Source organism: Myotis daubentonii, chromosome 16 (genome assembly GCF_963259705.1).
Source record: "Myotis daubentonii chromosome 16, mMyoDau2.1, whole genome shotgun sequence".
NCBI classification, from domain to species: Eukaryota; Metazoa; Chordata; class Mammalia; order Chiroptera; family Vespertilionidae; genus Myotis; species Myotis daubentonii.
The window spans coordinates 15,317,862-15,330,314 of record NC_081855.1 but is presented as its reverse complement, the minus strand read 5'-3'; the positions used below and the strand labels follow the sequence as shown (position 1 = coordinate 15,330,314).

Sequence of the window (12,453 nt, the reverse complement as noted above, 5' to 3'; positions counted from 1 at the left end):
GCCAGGCCAGGCCTGGGAGGCCAGCGCACAGCCCCGCCTGGGCTGGGGGCCCCGAGTCACACACGAGGCCATGCGTGCATCCTCCTGGCCCACACCCGAGGTTCCGGGGCGGCTCCACCGCCCGGCCCCACGTGGGAGGCGGAGGCCACAGTGTGCTCCAGAATTCCATTCTGCGGTGGAGCTTCTAGAGGAAACAATTCCCTAATCCCCTTCCTAAATCAAGGCCAAGAAACAACTGGTGGAGCGTCCCACAGATGACGGCTCCCTCTGCCCGGCTGTCCCTGCGCTGACCTCCTGCTGCTGCCGGACCAGCGGGGGGGGAGGGGGGAGCCCGGGGACCCTGTGCTCACAGACCCACACTCCGGGTCCCCCACGTGGTGCGCTCTGCTCTGATTTTCGGTCCACAGGCCGTGGAATTCCAGAGCAAGCTGAGGCCAAGTGCCTCCCCCGCGCGCCCGTCACTGGGCCAGAATATAAAGCGCAGTGTTTCCTTACTTGTATTTATCCAACAACATCGTTCACTGCCCGCGGTTCATGTTCAGGGGAAGTTTTCACTGAAGTCTTGTTTAAAACTGCCAACAAAAGCATCTTGTAATAGAGATGATCCTTGCTTGATTTGATTTCTCCCTGTGGGTCAGTCACGAGAAGACGGTTCCCCACCCAGGGACGCAAGGAAATAACACAGTTAAAGGAGCCCTGGCGAGGGAAGTGCCAAGGATGTACGATGGGGAAAGCACGGCCTTTGTAGCAAATGGTGCTGTGGCGGCGGATGCCCACATGCAAAGCACAAAGCTGGCCCCCTTTCTCACACCGTTTTTACAAAATTAACTCCAAACCGGCCCAAGTTCTCAACGTCAGACCTAAAACTTCACCACGCTCAGAAGAAAACACAGGTGTAGATCTTCATGACCTTGGACTAGGCAATAGCTTCTTAGGTAGGACAACATAAGCACAAGTGACCAAAGATTAGACATCCAAATTGAAACCGTTTGTGCTTCGAAAGACACCATCAAGAAAGTGAAGAGAGAACCCACAGACGAGACGAAAAGTTTTGCAAATCATACGTTCGGTAGCAAACTTGTATCTAAAATGTATAAAGAACACTTACAACTCAACAACGAAGACACTTGTTATTCAACCCATTTTTTTTTTTAAATGGGCAAAGGCTCTGAACAGATCTTTCTCCAAAGAAGATGTAAGAACGGTCCATGAGCACATGAAAAAGATGCTCAGCATCTTACCCCGCAGGGAAATGCAAATCAAAAGTACAGTGAGATACCACTTCACACCCACTAGGATGGCTAGAATGACAAATACAGACAACGGAGAGCCTCCGCAAGGATGTGGAGGACTTAGACCAGTGGTTCTCAACCTTCTGGCCCTTTAAATACAGTTCCTCATGTTGTGACCCAACCATGAAATTATTTTTGTTGCTACTTCATAACTGTAATGTTGCTACTGTTATGAATCTTCATGTCAATATCTGATATGCAGGATGGTCTTAGGCGACCCCTGTGAAAGGGTCGTTCAACTGCCAAAGGGGTCGCGACCCACAGGTTGAGAACCGCTGACTTAGACCCTCATACGTGTGGGACCGTGAAACTGCAGAGGCACGTGGGAGACCAGCCTGGCAGGTGCTCGGACGGTTTGTAATCCCTGCTTCTGAATTCCTGCTGCTCAACCCCACCCGCCCGGCACATGCCCAAGTGCACACCCGGCCGAGTGCGCTCACCATCCACGCCCATGTCCCCAGCGGTGGCTCAGGCTCCGCGTGGTGTCACATCTGAAGACACACCACTTGGGTAACCAAAACTCACTTCAAAAGCAATTTGATTTTTAACTAAAGTCTCTTTAAGGGGAGGAGAGGAAGTGGGGAGCTCCCATTCCTAATGAAGAGCAGAACTTAAAGATCTTCTCATCCTCCCTTTGAACCCGACTGCCCACATCTCCTCCCTCCCTTTCTCCAAAGGTCTGTGAATGCCTCCCACGCCAGCCCCTGCCTGGGTCTTGCTTCCCTGCAGGCAGCCTTCCACAGGACAGACAGAGGCCAGACCCTCTCCCACATCTTCAAGATCATCCCTTCTTCCCCCGGACACCCCTCCGGACCTCTCCATGGCCCCCTGCCTGCTGCTCAGACTGGCTCTGCCCAGGAAGGCAGGGATTGAGCCGGCCAGGAGAGTTCTCCGAGACTAACACGGTGGGGGGGCAGCCCGAACGCCCCGACACACTCTGTTGGTTTACATGGATGTTTCCGATTTCACCTTTTAATATCATTTTTAACGTGCTTTCCAGTCTCCACGTGGAGGGAACTAAGCCGGCAGTGCGGGCACCGTACCTTCTTCTTTCCTCTCCACCCAGAGCTCTGGTGCCTCCTCCAAGCTCCGTGCCCGGAGCACACGAGACACAGTCTGGACACCCCCAGGCCTCAGCACTGGGGGCGTGTGGAGGGGGTGCCCGGGGAGGGGGTGGGGTGCATGCTCAGAGCTGGAAGCCTGAGCTCTGGGAAGGAAATTAAATTTTCAGCAGAAGATCAAAGGCAGGAACATGAGCAGAAAACAGTGGGGAAGACTTGGAGCTGTAATACTCAGGGAGGGATGAGACTGCTTCCCGGCCAGAGGCAGGGGGAGCGTTTAAAGAGCCAGCACATAAGTCAGCAGCCTGGCCCCCCGGAGCACAAGGGTGGGTGCAGGCTGCACCAGAGAAAGGGCTGTCTGAGGGCCTAGACGCCCCGAATTAAAGCAAACGCCTCCCAAATGTTGTCTGTTTTATTAATTAATCACAATGTCCCCCGTGGCGAAGTGTCCCAGGACTGATGCCGACGGTAAGACGGTAACGGGCGGCGTGGGGCCAGCTTGCTCATCGTCCTTCCCAACGAACCGCCCAGGACCTGCGGGAGTTCCTCTTCTGTGGATCGGATCAGCCCCAGAGCCTGTTTCTAGGCCTGGCCTCTCACCAGAATTTCCCCCGAGAACGTTCCATCTCTGCAGCCAGCCAGGTCTGAAGAGCGGCTGGGGTCCACGATGATGCTGTGGGAAAGGCAGGCCAGCTCCCCCCGCCTGCAGGGCGGGGCTGACACATTTTCTTCTCACAGGAAAAGCCAAGTCAGTGTCTCTCACATGACCCTTGCCATCCATCAGCAAACCCTGTCGGCGCCTCCTTCCAACGGGACCCCAAATCCGATACTTCTCACCGCCTTCTCCACTGGCCCTCCCTGCAGACTGAGCAGACCCTCAGGGCCGCCCGCCTCGGCTCACACCCGCTTCGGTCCGTTCTCCACAGGCAGCCGGTGATCAGTTTAGGACGGGAAGCCTGCGTGTCACTCACAGCTCTCCTCCCAGCCCAATGGTTTTCCTTCACACTTACTAGTAAAAATAACAGAGTCCCTGGGACACCCACAGCGCCCTACATTACCCAACCCTCCTCGACCCCTCAGACCGCCAATCTCCCCTGTCCCCCTGCCTGTTCACCCAACGCAAGCTGCCTGGCCTCGCTGCCGCTGCTCAGGGACTTCGCACTTGCTGGTCCTCTACCCAGAGCTTTCCCCACCCCACCCCACACCCCCCTCCACCCACCACCCACCACCCACCACCCACCGCCCGCTGATCTCCTATGGCTCATCCCCTCTCTTCACTCAGTTCTCTGCTCCAATGTCACCTGGGAGAGGTCATCCCTGACCACCCCACTTAGAGTATGCCTCCCCCCAACCTGACTCACCCTCCAGCCCCTCCCAGCTTTACCCGTCTTCACAGGATGTGTCACTTAGCCGACTAAGTGTGTGTGTTTTTACTGGAATATAAGCCCCACTGAAGGGAACAGTCTCCCTTGTTTGCTACCCTATTCCCAGTGTCGGGAACAACTCCTCCCACACTGCAGTTGCTCAATAAAGCTTCGCTGGATAAGTGAGTGGATGAGCAAAGGAATTCTTGGTTGATGATGGTACAATAAGTAGGACCAGGATACCCCGTCATCTGACACTTTTTTCACTTCCTTTATACAGAAGGGAAAGCATTTCAATAAATGTAGAGGAAGGAACTATCAATTCGTTATCCGTCCGACTGGCTAGTAAGGAAGGAGGGCAAGCCTCACCACGCCCCCTTCACGGGTGAGGAAACGGGGGTGGGGTGCTGTTAAAGGGAATAATGAAACGAACTGGCTTGTCCAAGGTCAGATCTGTAATCAAGAGTCAAAACAGGGCCCTAGCCGGTTTGGCTCGGTGGATAGAGCGTTGGCCTGCGGGCTGAAGGGTCCCCGGTTCGGTTCCGGTTGAGGGCATGTGCCTGGGTCGCGGGCTCATTCCCCAGTGCAGTGTGTGCAGGAGGCAGCCGATCAATGATTCTCTCTCATCATTCATCTCTCCCTCTCCCTTCCTCCCTGAAATCAATAAAAATATATTTTTTAAAAAAAGAGTCAAACCAGACCAGAATCCGGGTCTCCAGAGACTGTGCTATGTATGCTCTTGCCACCGAACTGCCTCTGATTTCAACATTCTGCCCGCCTAGAAAAATCTATTAATATCATTAATCACATTAATATTTCAAAAGTAAATAATGATTATTTTGAGAGATGCTAACCAGGCATCATTTGATAGAATGCCAATCTAGTTGTGGCTTCTGGTTGGTATTAGGACCGGCCTAATCTTATACTCTCACTGAGGACATGGAAAACACACATAAAAGGGATATTAAAATGCGGAGCAGGAAATGCATGCGCTATCTAAAACCAACAGCCAGGGCCGGAGTTATGAGGAGACCCCGAGGGACTCCCATTAAAGACCGACACGACTATTTATTAGCATCCTTCTGGAATCATATATCATAAATATCCAATTTAAAAGCATAATTAAATTTCACTCACAAGAAGGAATTTCAACTTCCTAGGAACGAATGTAATACAGGGAACACACAAGCCCTATACGAAGAAGCCATTTATTGAGGGACCCGAGTGAAACTTAATTATGGTAACATGTTCCTGGATAATGTCGAAAACTGTGCGGGGCCTAAGATTTCTTACCGAGGCCCACAGGCAAAGTGGGATATCCGATGTCCCTGAGTCCATGTAACCCATCCAATTAACAGTGGTCCATAAAGATCAGGTAATTTCCCTAAAGGTAGATTGTTCTGACTCCCAAACCGACAGTCTTTTCACCAGCGCCCCAACCTTCTGGTGGCATGACGATCGAACTTCAGCTCCCAGAATTCATTTTTTTGTGTGTCTGGCTCGGTGGACCACGGGAAGACTCCTCAAAGGAGGCAGCAGCCCCGCGTTGATGTGCTGACTCCCTCGCTGCTGTGAGGCGCTGGCCGGGCCTCAGCTGCTCCCTCCTCCCCCGGGTCTCCCTCTGCTTCTCTGGCTCCTGGGCCGGGTGTGTGTGGTTTGCTCCGTGACAAAGGCTGGCTTCTGCAGGACCCCCCCCCCCCCCCGCCACCAAGGTCAGAGCAACTTGAATCCACCTTGAGGGGTTCCAGCTCATGACCGTCCCTTCCTGACTCGGCCTGCCCCGTGGGCTCGAGCTCCAGCATCAGACGTAGGTAGAGATGTCGGCCTAACAGACAGCTTAACCAGCCCACAAGGGCGGGAGACCAACTCCCTCCAAAACTCTCTTCAAAAATGTATATATTTGTTTGTGGGTGTCTATTTCTACCTGTGTGTCTGTGTCTGTGCATGGCGTGCATGTCTGTGGATGCGTCTGTCTACATGTGTATGTCAATGAGCATGTACATACGTCTATGTCTGTGTGTGTGTGTGTCCCACTGGCTCAGCGCCTCTGGTTGAGCCTGGCTGATACTGCTGGGACGTCGCTCCTCACCAAAGCCCCAACGACAGGTGATCGTGGAGCGGGAGCGTCACTAAAGAAGGTGGAGATGGGACACTGAAGGGGGGTGTGGAAAGAGTAGAGATGAGGGCACCCCCAGCCCCTCTGTGCTTCCACATTGAGTAAAAAGAATTTCCGAGTCCTTTGTATGTCCACGGCACTGCTGACCCTGCACTAAAGACGGAGGGCCCCATGCTGGTCACCACCCCACTGTGCCTCAATGAGGCCCCCAAGCAGGGTGGACCCACACAGAGGGCTCTCTCCCTCAGGACTGCCGGCTGCTGAGCTGACTCCACCCAACCTGCCCCAGCTGGGCCCTCTGAGAGCCTCTGCGGGCTGCTTCTGGATGCCCAGGGCCTGGCCCTGACTCCCTCTGGAATTTCCTGCCTGAGGAGGCTGCTCACCACAGCGTGAAGGGACATTAGAGCCACTGTTTGCATGAGCGCTGGGGCAGCCCTGAGCAGGCCCTGCAGACACCCCAACACTGGGGCACCCCTGACCAGGCCCTGCAGACACCCCAGCACGAGGACAGCCCTGACCAGGCCCTGCAGACACTCCAGCACGAGGACAGCCCTGACCAGGCCCTGCAGATATCCCAGGGCTGGCCCAAGCCCATGAAATATGCAGTTCTGAACTCTCCCCTCCAGAGAACTCAGCTCCAAAGAAGTAAAAGGAGAGCAGGGCGGGGGGTGGTTACCTCAAACACGCAGGCCCTAAAATGACAGGGTTATGGGCAGGGCTTCGGAACCAGCGCCTGGAGCACCGGCATCAGGTCAAATTCCAGCTCTCCTGGATCCTAATCCGAGTGGCCTTGGACACATTTTATCTGAATTTCTCACCTTTAAAGTGTGGTTAAGAGCCGAGGCCAGTGTTGCTAAGTGGTTAGCAAAGGGTAGAGGGTTTGATTCCTGGTCAAGGACATGTACCTAGGCTGCAGTTCAATCCCCAGTCCCAGTCAGGGCATGTGCAGGAGGCAAGCAATCAAAGTGTCTCACATAGATCTCTCTCTCTCTCTCCTTCCTTTCTCCCTTCCACTCTCTCTAAAAATCAAATAGAAAAATATCCTGGGATGAGAATTAAAAAAGGAGGAAAGGAAGGAAGGAAGGAAGGAAGGAAGGAAGGAAGGAAGGAAGGAAGGAAGGAAGGAAGGAAGGAAGGAAGGAAGGAAGGGAGGGAGGGAGGGAGGGAGGGAGGAAGGTGTATCACAGATACCTTACAATGCAGGGTTGTGGAGAGGGTTACAATTTTATTATTTTTTAAATAAAGTATAATAAATGCTAGTTTTTTGTTAAGATCATCACTCTTCATAGTAATTTTGTCACAGCTCATAGTAGTGAGTAAGTAGGTAAGTGCATTTAAGGAAACAGGGGATGGAATATATTATAGTTGTGTAGTAGTTACAAAGATTTCTACCAAAACTAAAAGCAGATTGTAAACCGTTCAAAGAAACACAAAATAAAGTCACTATAACAAACTATACAGTAAGTATATAGTGACTACATACTTTTAGATAAAAGATCACTAAAACCAATCATAATTTTCCACAAAGAAACATCTTAGATGTTCCCAGTATATTCCAATCTTACGTAAATTTCATTGGCTTTTCAAATTCCATGTGACCTTGATCAAGCCACACGGCTCTTTATGCAGGCACAGCTGAACTTGGGGTTCAGACAAGAATCACAGTGTATGATACATGCTGAATTGTGTTGCTTCCAAATCCATATGTTGACATTCTAACCCCCAGTGCCCCCGAAGGTGACTGTACTTGGAGATGGAGGTCTTTAAAGAGGTGATTAAATTGAAATGACTACTGCTGTCCTCCTAAGAGAGGATCGAGACACGGAGGAACACCCACGTGAAGACAGCGAGAATGCACCACCTGAGAGCTCAGGAGAGAGGCCTCAGAAGGAGCCCGGCCTGCTGACACCTTGATCTTGAACGTCCAGCCTCCAGAACTGAGACGATAGCGTCTGTTGTTCAGGTACTGTGTTCTGGCTGCCCAAATACACTAATCCAGCGTGTTGTCTGAACTCCACAGGCAAAGGGATGTTACAGTTCAAGCTTGCGAGCATGGAGGAAAAGGGAGCTGACCAGAAGGGGGTTCAGGTAGGCACAGCCTCATCCCTACCCCCACCTGGCCCAGGGCGGAGAACAGGGCCCCCCGCCAGGCGGTGGGCTCCGCCCTCCAGCGGCTTGGAGGAAGTAGACAGGGTGCTCACAGTGGTAGACCAGCAGTCCACTCCAGATGCGATCACAGGAGACCTTTGTAGTTTCACGGGCTCCGAGAGGCAGGGGAGGCTGATAACTGATTCCATTTTGGGGTCCTACTTGAACTGAGGAATCTGCTACTATGCCCATCTGCATGCCTCACTGCCCCTAAAATAGAGCCACTCAGAGCATGTCCTCACCATGGCTGCTAAGGGGCTCACCGAAAGTGCAGGAGGACCTCTGCCTCTACGGGCACTGCCAGGCACAGGGACACCATCCCCCTGACAGAGAAGGACTCAGATCAGAGCATGTGGCCTCAAGATGCACTTTCAGGGGCCTAGGCCTACCAGCCCAGAGTGAACGCCACGCAAAGTGAGATCAGTCCAAAGTGGTCAATCTCTGCAGAACCCCTAATATCAGACAAGAGGGGGTCTGAGAAAGGACTATATAAATCAATATCCATGGACCCTGGATTCTAAGAAAAAAGTACTGCCTTTCTTTCAGCCAGAAGAGAAAAGATGGCAGACACCACTGGCCAGATCAGCAGCTCCTGCGGCCATCTGTCCAGGGCCCTCCGGACACAAACCCCCAATCAGACGCTGGCAACTGAATGGGGGGCGGAGGGGAGGGGAAGAGCACATGCGAGAAGCCACTCGATATCAAAGATCATGAGTGTTTTCTGGAGCTGCAGAGCCAGTTCCCGAACCGAGAGGCGCAAGGAAGGCGGGTTCCCCAGGCAGGGGAAGGCCAGCCGAAAACCTCACTCAGCTCCAGGCTGCAAACGCCCTGGTGTCTGGGCTGTGTGCCTGGGGCAGGGGGGCAGTGCTAGTAAGGCATGCCCAATACATACCCAACAGAAAGAAAACAGCCTCTGTAGAGCACAGAAGCCCTGGAAAGGGTAGGAAGAAAGAACAGAGCTCTCAGGATCATCTGGAACAAGTCACGCCAGGTTGGTCTACATCAGCGGTTCTCAACCTGTGGGCCGCGACCCCTTTGGCGGTCGAACGACCCTTTCACAGGGGTCGCCTAAGACCATCCTGCATGTCAGATATTTACATTATGATTCATAACAGTAGCAACATTACAGTTATGAAGTAGCAACGAAAATAATTTTATGGTTGAGTCACAACATGAGGAACTGTATTTAAAGGGCCAGAAGGTTGAGAACCACTGGTCTACATGAACGGTGCCAGGGAAGTGAAGGCAGCATGGGAGACCAGAAGGGCCCCCAACTCCATCATTAGAAAAGTTCGTTCAAGATGGGCAGAGGCTTGGAGGAAACCTTCAAAGCCACAGAACAGAGCGGGAGCCCAGCCCAGCCCCGGCACGAGGTGAGGCAGCACCCCGGCCTCAGGACCAGGATCAGGCTCCTGCAGGTGCGGCAGCCCCTCTGTGTCCTGACCCCCCGGACCCGGAGGTCACCTGGGGCCACTCAGCTTGGCTGCACCTCAGCTGGAAACTGACGCCCTGGGCATGTGACAGACCACACCGCAGCACAGGGCAGCAGCTGAAAGCGCTCGTGGCCGCTGGACAACACCCACGCCTTCCTTTAGGACCCGCTACTTAGAATCCGCGCTCCTTTGCCCGCGCTAGAGTGAGATCTACCTATTACATCAAACATTTTGCTCAGCCAGAAAGAAACCAGAAAGTCCCCTTTAAATGCTTAGTCACCCACTTTACTTTTATTTTTTTAATGTGCTAACAGCAAAACACTTATCTGTAGGTACCCGGCTAGCTTTAAGACGTTCTTGAGCATTTTGTTCATCATACTTGCGCAAGATCCACGATGTGCCTCGTTGGGGGCTGATGAATAAATAGGTGTTATCGCGCTTCCAGGCAAAGCTGAAGCAGTGGGGTTGGGTTGTTTTTTTTGGGGGGGGGGGGTTGCGGGGCAGGGGGCGGAATGTATCCATCTGCTTAACCACCGTGAAGTGTAAATAACACAACTGCGCCTCTGAAACGTGCCCGCCCCTCAGACAACCTCAACTAAGCCGGTTTTTAGAACACTCAGACACAAGGGAACATCCCAAACATGCCTATAAACGGTTTTCGGCCCCACAGCCCAGCCGATCTACCAGTTTGGAATTTACGGGCTATTTAAAGCAACAGGAACATCCTTCTGTTTCCTCTTACAGCTCAAAGTGAGGCTCTAACACCAGCCAAGCAGGACAAGAAACCTCACACCCAGAAAGGGAAAATGAACTTGTAAAAACATGCTGGGTAACTATGTTTGTACCCATGAGATGGGACTGGGGGGGGGGGGGGAGGGGCGGGGGGGGGGAGGGGCGGGGGGGGGGGGGAAGAGGGGGCACACACGGCCATTCCACTCTCTCACGCCAAAGATCCAACCACAATTTTATCGAAGCTTCCCAAAGCCAAGCTCAAACTCTCCGGCTAATGTAATTCTCAAAAAAAAAAAAAAAAAATCAGAGTACCTTTATCTGGATTTTTACATGAGTGTGAACAGTGCCAAGAGCTCACGCTAGAAGAGTACAGAACTCCCAGTGAAAAGGTCTGAATGCTGCGTCTGTCCTTCACTAACGGCCCTTCCTAACCTGGAGCGAATCGCAAACTCTGAGGCTCCCATGTCCTCCCTGTAAAACTGTGGTCCTGCCCTGACCGGTTTGGCTCAGTGGATAGAGCATCGGCCTGCGGACTGAAGAGTCCCAGGTTCGATTCCCGTCAAGGGCATGTACCTTGGTTGCGGGCACATCCCCAGTGGGGAGTGTGCAGGAGGCGGCTGTTCAATGTTTCTCTCTCATCGATGTTTCTAACTTTCTATCCTTCTCCCTTCCTCTCTGTAAAAAAAAATCAATAAAATATATTTAAAAACAAAACAAAACTGTGGTGCTGAGAGGAATAGCTGCTCGCCCCAGCTCAGGGAGTGGTGGTGAGGACCATCACAGGTTACACATGAGACAGATGCTCACACGGACCTCACGTCCCTCAAAGGAGCTTGGGGAAGGGCAGTGGTTTTTCATTTCTTGGTGGCATGTTGGTGCTGGGGTCACGTTTGTGGGGTAAGGAGTTTCCCTGTTGCTTTGGGTTAACCTGAACCATTCTCCACCCCTATCCCTCAGGCGACCCTTTCTTGCTGGTCAAGACTCACCACGGGGTGTCCTCTCTCAGGACACTGCGCCCCAGGTGGACTGGACCGCAACCCAGCCTGGAGGAACCCACAGGCCAAGTTCCTCCTGCTCCAAAAGGTTGCTGCCAGGCACGTCAGCTTCAACAGAAGATACCGGATCCCATCTCACGGAAGTTTAGGATACTACAGTGCAAGAACGTAACACCAAGTTGCATGTATGCAACCTCCCATAAAGAACATTTAAGAATTAGGTGTTGAAGAGCTAAGAATAGTCTGGCAGTCCCTCAACAAGTTACGTCTCGAGCCACCATGTGACCCAGCAATTCCACCCGTAGGTGTACACCAAGAGAAATGAAATCATGTCCACACAGGAACTTGTACACAAGTACAGCAGCATTCCTCACAGCCAAAAGGTGAGAAGAGCCACATTGGCCAACAACTGATGAATGGATAAGTAGAACGGGTTCTGTCCACACAAGGTAATATTACTCAGCCATAAGAAGGAATGAGGTACTGACGCACGCGCATGGGAGGGATGAACCCTGCACACATTACACTACGTGAAAGAAGTCAGACACAAAAGGCCACATACTGCACGAGTTTCTTTATGTGAAATTCCCAGAACAGGCAAATCAGTAGACACAGAGAGTAGGTGAATGGTTGCTGTGGGTGAGAAGGGGGAGAGGGGCGTGTCTGTTAACGGGTGCAGGGTTTCTTTTCGGGGTGATAGAAATGTTCTCGAATTACATAGTGAGTATAACTGAACTGTACCCTTTAAAAGGGTGAATTCTATGTTATGTGAATTATATTTCAATAAAAAAATTAGGAAAACAACTGGCTATGAATAGTGGTTAACCAACTAAGATTTAAGAGGACAGCCCTAACAAGAGTTAGTCACCAACTCCCAAGAGGAAGTTGGCGTGACATACACAGTTGATGCCACCTTCCCTCACCCTCATTAACCCCGTGTTACCCTTTTGCACGCAAACTTTGTCTTTCCCTTCCCCACTCCCTCTTGCCTCTCTCCTCTCTTTCCTTTCTCTGCTTTTCTTCTCTTCTATTTCTTTCTCTCCCTTATCTGGTTAAGTCCTCAAGAAAAAGAAAACCAGTAGCTGAATGAAGTTTAGGTAATGGGCCTTCTAAAAATAAAATAATTTCTCTCCTTTCAGATAGCAGTCGTTCAATAAATGCTGGTGAGAGGCAGCATACTGGAGTTGCTTAGATTGGGAGAGAGGCTGGGCTTACTGTGTGACTGTGCACACCTTACTTCTGTGCCTCAGTTTTCTCATCTGTGAAATGGGGTAATAGTAGAACCTGACTCATAAAGTCGCTATTGGGATGA

General features: G+C 51.9%; 1 protein-coding gene across 3 annotated transcripts in view; it reads right to left on the bottom strand.

The window, feature by feature from the left end:
- Positions 1-12,453, bottom strand: part of GAS7 (growth arrest specific 7) — a 207,304-nt gene that overhangs the window by 157,281 nt on the left and 37,570 nt on the right. Inside the window, exon 2 of one of the 3 annotated variants that reach the window (XM_059668629.1) lies at positions 11,704-11,774. The exons of the other annotated variants lie outside the window; for them this stretch is intronic. Coding sequence (XP_059524612.1) covers positions 11,704-11,774 — 71 coding nt within the window. The remainder of the gene's footprint in view (positions 1-11,703; positions 11,775-12,453) is intronic. 3 annotated transcript variants of the gene reach the window in all.